Raw genomic sequence first — 7,341 nt, forward strand, 5'->3', positions numbered from 1 at the left:
ATGATTCAACATAATATAAAACGATCATATACACATTACTCCAATTCAATAATTATCAAGATTTTGGCTCATTTGCTTCATCTTTCCCTCTTTTCATTCTTTATTGCTGAGTAATTTAAAGCAAATCCTAGATTCATTTCATCCCTATATATTTGACATATATCTCTAAAAAGTATTGACATTTTCTTATATGGCTTTGATCTCATTATCACATCTAACGATAATTCCTCGGTATCACCTAATATCCAATACAGATTCATATTTCTCTGATTGTCTTTAAAAATTGACTGAATTAACTTTCTAAACGAGGCCAACACATTGTTTTGGTGGTTGTGGTTCTTAAGCCTCTTTTTATCCCCGAGCAGTCCCTCCAAAACATCTCTTTCCCTCTTTTTTTCTCATGCCACTGACTTGAAGAAACTGGGTCAGTTATCTATCCCGGGTTATGATAGTCATGGTGGCAACAAAGAAGAGATTTGTTTGCTATTGCATGATGTCACATAATCTGGTCCTCAATCCGCCATATTTTCTATAATCTTGAAGCCACAGGGCCTGCAATTATAGTCACTATAATATCCTATTTTGAATAGGCAGAGCCTACCCTTTAGAGTGCCAGAGCTAGACAGGGGTGAGTGTGGTATCTTGGTTATGCCACTTATAAGTGTATGACCTTGAGCAAGTTACTAAACCTATCTGTGTCTCCACTTTCTCTTTCTTTTGTAAGACAGGAATGTAACAATTCATAACTTGAAAAGTTCTGTAAAGATAAAATGAGATAATAACTACGCAATGCCCAGTACTATGCCAGATACACAGACAGGCAAGTAGTTGCTCAGTGAATGTCAGTTCTTGTCATTGATGAGAGGACTTAGCTTATGTAACAGAAATACTCATTCCAATAAAATATTTGTAAAGTACCTTAAAATTTGTTTTTTTTTTGATATCACAGAATACGTAAAATAATTTATCTGTAAGTGATTAAGCAGTACCTACAGCAGAAGTGAAGAGTCTGAAGAGTTTTGAAGAATAAATCATCTTCAGGAATTTACCTTTACTGCCAAGGAAAGAGTCTCCTCTGAGCCAAAAACATGCTACAGAATAAAATAAAAAATTTTTAAGAGCGTGAATATATGATACGTCACTATCAGACAGTTATAGCTAGCACACAGACCACAAGCTTATATAAAATATAAATAAAAAGTTTTGATAGTTGAGTTTTCTTTTCTTATTATGCTATAACTCCTATAACTAGAATCATTCTAATTATTCTAAGAAAGTCCTCTTATACAAATTTATACATATTTCATTGTAAACTAAAGATCTGTAAGGATACTAAGAATTCAAAAAGTAAGGCTCTAACTTAGTCAAGAGCATTAAGTAAAAGTTCCATTTCTAGTAGCTATCAAATCCAGAATATATCAGTATAAAATCTATTCAAAATTTACTGGTGGATAACAGTCACTAGTAAAAGCACAACATGTAACAGTAAATTAAAGTTGTTAAAAACAGGTTATTTAGAAAGTTGTTTGAAAAGGATTATGTCAGGTCCTTGATAAATATAAAGAATATATGAGTGACTTTCAGGTTATTTTCTCAGATGGTACTTCTCTCAATGATTCCATAGTCAGCTAGCAAGCCATTTCAAGATATTCCAGTTGTATAACAGGCATGCATTCTGAATTACTTCTCTCTCTGTAAGGAAATCATTATCAATCACGGGTAAATGTACATAGATCAAAGCAATATGAAATTCTATTATTATACTGCCACTTAGAAGTAGAAGAAAACTCAGCTTTCTAAAAACATTCAGGCAAAGAGACCTCTTTCATCAGGTTTTACTCTGCACAAGTTGTTATCAAGGGACGGCATTCTCTTTATCTTTGATCAAACTTTAAAAGAGACAGATTCTAAGAATTCAAAGGGACCCCTGAAGCTAGCTCTGAATCTCTTCAACTTACCAAATGTTAAGGTTACAGAAAGCTTCAGATATGAAAAATAATATATTGGATGTTTCTTAAAAAGTAAACTTTAAAAAATCCTGTATTAATAAAATTTCAGCTTAAATGAGAGCCTCTTAGCCATTCCACATCACATCAGACTATTTTAATTCTCTGCAAAGCTGTGTGTGTGTGCGTGTGTGTGTGTGTGCGTGTGTGTGTGTGTGTGGCTGGTCACTCATTCACAAATTTATAATGTTTATGACTCCATGAACAGGGACCTGATAGTTTAGTTCACCACTGTAGTCTCTGCCATATAGTAGGTACTCGATAAATAAAAGTGTTAAATGGTGAATGAATACATAAATTCACATGATAAATTAATGATTCCAGTAGCCAAATGAGTCCTTTTATGAAATACTGATTCTTCTGTAAAGTAAATAATTACGTCTTATGTTTTATATCTCTCAAGTCAAAGACTAGGTTTTCTTAAATAAAGGCATGTCTATTCTCCTGTCACTAGTTGTTCTGTTCAGGAATATTAGCTGGGTTAGGCAGTAAGGACAGTTTTAAGAAAAATTACCAAACGACAGGCACTATACTGAACGATCTTCACTTAGTATATGAAGTTATTTGATTTAGGAGTATACACATATGCATATATATATTTTAGTGAATAAACATCCATTTAATTAAATTCGACTTCATTTCTTTGGTATTAAGCAAAGTATAAGCAAAATACTTTCTTGCAAATACAAAAATGAGAGAAATCTCTTCTACTTTCTTGAGATAAACTGGGGGAAATACAGGACTAGGAATCAGAATACCTGGACTCTAATCCTCGTTCTTGATATTTAAAAAAGGTTTCTACCTTCAGATAAGTCACTAGCTCTTGTTGAGCCTAGGTTTCCCCATGTTTTGAAACAGATGAATTAATGAATCCCTAGTCTGAAGGTAATCTCAGGAGATACTAGTCACCGGCTGATCATGTGTGTGAGCTTAGATCGCAGCTCTTGGGAAATTTCACCCCAGGATGGGTACACCGTGTCCTTTGCCACAAGGCCTCAATATTTAAAGGAATTGACAATAAATCCACTTGTTTTCATCCAGAAATCCCAAAGTCTAAATTCCACATCTTCTCCTTCTCTTCTCTTGGACAATACATAACCTCCACAATGCAATGTACTGCCTGGCAACTGACCCAGTTCTTCATTTTTCTTCCACTTTCCAAACTTTCCACTGTATCTTTAGGAATAGCTGCAGCATAACTAGCAAATTTTGTTACATCTTTATGTTTTTCAGTATTCCCTGTACCTCCTTGCTTTAACTCACACCTTACTGTTTCTTGAAGATACCATTTCTGTATTCCTCAGTGTTTGCTTTTGTTCTTACACGTCCCACTTACTTCTTGCTTGCTGTCCATTTTACTACTGTCACGCTATTACTTCCCTCATCCGCCTCCAAGATGTTATCTCTTGACCTGCTGATAACTCCCTGTCATACATTAGGATTTTGTCATTTCTCAGTTCCAAATCCTGTGATCAATCCAGGTAATTTCAACGTTTTCAGAGATAATGCATCTGACAACTGACATTCCCATGTCCATCGCTCTTCTTTTTCATGCCTCCTTAGTCATTCTCTCCTACAGCTGCACCCTGCATTTTGCCATTATCTCATCTGGTGTAACTCCAAAATAATTAAAGCATTTTTCTGTTTGCCCATGAACTACCAATCCTTTCAATTCGCTTAATCATTCCAACTAGTACTATTCTTCAGTAACGTCAAGTTCTCTAGGAGGTTGTCTCCCCTTTTCCCAATCAGCCCTCGCCTTCTTTTATTTTAGATGCCAGTTCCACCACTTCGATAATGTTCTTGACGATGTCCTATTCCCCCTGCCCCCACCTGGGTCTATCTTTTCACCTGTTTATAAAACCCTAGCCCTGGATGAACTCAACTACAGTGTCTTCTTTTTCTGTGGCCCATGAAGCTGTTAACTGCTGGAGAAAGTCACACAGGATAGAACTGGTTTCACCACAAACTCATGGTCATCAGTTTCAAGTTAGCCTCCCACATTCTCCAGCATTTCTACTATATTTTATAGGTGAAAGACTGCATCTATGCCACCCCAAAATATGCTGCTAAGGATCATTCTGAGCGAAAGCTACTTGAAAATAGCGGAGGCAAGGATGATCTCAAAAGCAAAACTTTAAAACGGATATCATTGTATTAGCTGTCTCCTTTTCCTCAACCTATACTATTCAAACTGATAACAATCTGCCTTTTGTACCCATTACTCCATAGAGGCAGTTCTTGCTCAGGTCAATTTTGACCTTCATATTGTTAAACCCATATTTTGCAATTCTCACTTTCCTTGAGCTCTCTGTACTTTTAGATACTGCTGGTCGAGTTGTCTCCCAGAAACACCATGTTCCCTTGGCTTCTGACATACAACAATCCCCTATTTTCCTTCTACCTCTTCCCCAGCCTGCCATTAAATGATGGAATTCCTCAATATTCAGATCTGGGCTCTCTTTCCTTCTCACTCATCATTCTCTCACTAGGTAATCTCATTGTGGAAGTAACTGTGAAGGCTTCGCTGAAAAAAAGGCCCCAAAAAAAACCAAAAAAGCCGAAAAAAAAAAAATCAAGAACTCCGCAACCAAAATTTTCCCGCCCCTCAAAAAAAAAAAATCCAAACAACAATTTCCCAAAGCAAAGAAAAACCCAAAAGGGGGGTCAACAAAAAACCTAACTAAATAAATATAGATGTCATTGAAAAGTTGGAGAAAATCAAAAGATATCTGGCTTTTAATTCTAAACAATATTTTCACTGTATATTTTTTCTAGTTTATCTTTTAAAAACAATTGTGAATCAGAGTGATGTAGTAAACTTGATTATGGCATATTACACACAAGGTAAATTCCCATTCAAATATGCATGACCAAAGAAAACTAAACTATTATCATAGGAACTGACTGTTTAACATGAAGATACAGAAGGTATGTGTGGCAGATTTGGGGGTGACCTGAAGCTAAGAAGGCTGGTGAATGGTTGGGGCAGAATCCAGAGCTAAAATGTAAGCAAGGCCATCAAAAAGAAGTGTGAAAAGTTTGAAGCTCTGGACTTAAATCTAAATGATCAACTTACAGCCACTCTGCATACAGGGATGAGACGTAGGAAGAGTTAATTTCACAAAATGCAGAACATGCAAGTTAACTGCAAGCTCAAGGAAGATTTAAACTGAGGTGACTATAAAAAAGGGTTGTGCTAAGAGTCTGACCAAAGGAAAGATTATTTGCACTTCATGCTCTACCTGTTAGCTCACTTCTGGAATCTTTATAAGGTTCAGTGACATATCAGAGGACACGTAGCCGGTAAACAAGGTCCTGGCTGGTTTAGTACAGTGGAACAGTATGTCTCAGAGCTATGCCATTGGAGCAAGAGTGGAAAAAATTAGCTATATTTAGGCGGCACAGTACTTGAGACATGATCCTGAAATTGCTGAAAAGCTGTCCTGTGAAAATGGGATTCGTGTGATTATAAATTCTCGAGGGAAGAAATATGGCTGACTGGTGTGAGCTGCCAGGAATTGAGTTTTGGCACAACGTGAAAAAAATTTTCTAATGGTTGACCTGTACCGTTGTTGCCAGGTGTGGTCGTGAGGAAGCATCCCCACTTCCAGCCTCCGAAAGCAGCGGAGGAGCTCACGCACCGGGGCGCAGGAGGAATGACTTTTGTACCGGGTGCGGGGCTCGCACTCCTAAAGCTGCTTGGACTCCAAAAGCAACAGGTTGGACTGCTTTTCTTTTTTTATTAAAAACTTTAGATTCACTAAGATTCATTCATGTGACAGGTTAATACTTTGTCTTATTTTTTATTAAAAATTCTGGTTATGGATGAACCGCAGTCGGTGTTACCCCTTCCCACGTTGTTTTCAAAATACCTGAAATGCAAAATCAAGAGCAAAAGTGGCAATCGATGACCAGGGTCCAAGGATCACATCTCAGAATGCAAGCACCTCGGTGCCATTCCCTTTCCAGAGAAAACTGTTAATTACAGCGCAGACGCTCTGCAGCCACGCCCACGGTCCTCTAGGGTGGGATCCAGGCCCAGCCCCGCGCGAGCGACTTAGGCTCCGGAGGGCGAGTCCGAGTCTTGAAGCAAATCCAGCCCCGGTTCTTCCTCCCAGCCACGCCTGGCGCGCAGCTCCTGCAACCGCAGCCCAGCTGACCTCCCCCCTTCCCGGCCTCGCTCCGCCTCCGCACCGCTCCGCACCGCTCCGCACCGCTCCGCACGTCCGCACCGCAACCTTCACTCCGCACTGGGGTGCCCTGCCTCGCCGCCCACTTACCTCTCGAAAGCGACAACCCTGCCTCTCAAGCTCGAGTCCCCCCTGGGATCAGGGGCCTGGGGTTAAGTGATTCGGACGTGGGGCCAACGCCTGGGCGGGACTCACTCTAGGGTGATTCAGAGCGTGGATTGGCTGAGGGGCGCGGCCGTGATCGCTGACTGGGTGAAACCGGACTTGGGGTGGGCATGGAGGCGGTGAAAGGTGCAGGGCTGTAGGTGCACCGGAATAGGGCCGAGGATTGGTTATGGGGTCTGGACTGAAGACGCTACTGGCTGTGAAGACAGCCGGGATCGGGGACTGGACTGGGCAGGTGGAAGTGCCGGCCTGATTAGGACTGCGGAATGGAGGCGCGTTTGGGTAAAGGAGTGCGATGGGGCGGGGACTTGGATATAGCCGGGGACTGGGTGTGAAATTTTGACCCAGGGCTCTAATTGGGTATGTGTAACTGATTGGTTTGGGGCGTATTATAGGAGGAGGATTGATTTGGAAGAAAACGCATGCTATGGGGTCACAGGATTTAGGCTAGAGGAGGGTTATAGTTGGAATAATGTTGAAAGCTGCGTGAGAGAGGGCAAGGCTTAAAAATTGTGCAAAAAGATTTATCACCTGTGATGGGGGCGAGGGGGAAAAGGCAGAACTTTCTATTCCTGAACAGTAAAATGAATTCAGTCACAAAACTGAGAACAAAAGAAAGATGTGACTGAAGGACGAGTGTAAATAACACTTTAAAAATGAATAAGGAACATTGGCTAAGAGAAATAGGAATACTGTGAGTTATTCTGTTGTAGCCGCCAGCCCCGGAAAGACACACGGAGCACCAGAAATCAGTGAGTTATAGGAAACATGCTCTTTATTCAGCCAGCTGGGTTTGCCAGGGGTACGCAGACCCCAAATTAAGCAGCCCTGAAATGTAAAGGTACAGGGTTTTTAAGCCCTAAATCCCATTCCTCATTCTGTCTTAAACACAAAGGTCTGTTTTTCTCCTATTCACTACCTGTCAGGTGTGCAGAAGCAGAAAGCTTATTGTTAGAATGTTATGTTCCCATGGGTGA

General features: G+C 40.2%; 1 protein-coding gene across 16 annotated transcripts in view; it reads right to left on the bottom strand.

Moving 5' to 3' along the window:
* Positions 1-6,580, bottom strand: part of KYAT3 (kynurenine aminotransferase 3) — a 49,618-nt gene extending 43,038 nt beyond the window's left edge. For 2 of the 16 annotated variants that reach the window (XM_011355603.2, XM_011355602.2), the window contains exons 1-2: positions 6,290-6,580; positions 1,050-1,091 (exon numbers count right to left, since the gene is read on the bottom strand). Coding sequence is in view for 4 of the 16 variants with exons in the window: in XM_023528070.1 (XP_023383838.1) it covers positions 994-1,035 (42 nt within the window). In the remaining 12 variants the exon portion in view is untranslated. Of the gene's footprint in view, positions 1-989; positions 1,092-1,578; positions 1,693-6,289 lie in introns of those variants that run through there. The other 14 variants (XM_023528068.1, XM_023528071.1, XM_023528073.1 and 11 more) reach the window with 11 other exon arrangements.
* Positions 6,581-7,341: the final 761 nt, after the last annotated feature.

Source organism: Pteropus vampyrus, unplaced genomic scaffold (assembly GCF_000151845.1).
Source record: "Pteropus vampyrus isolate Shadow unplaced genomic scaffold, Pvam_2.0 Scaffold22, whole genome shotgun sequence".
NCBI lineage: Eukaryota > Metazoa > Chordata > Mammalia > Chiroptera > Pteropodidae > Pteropus > Pteropus vampyrus.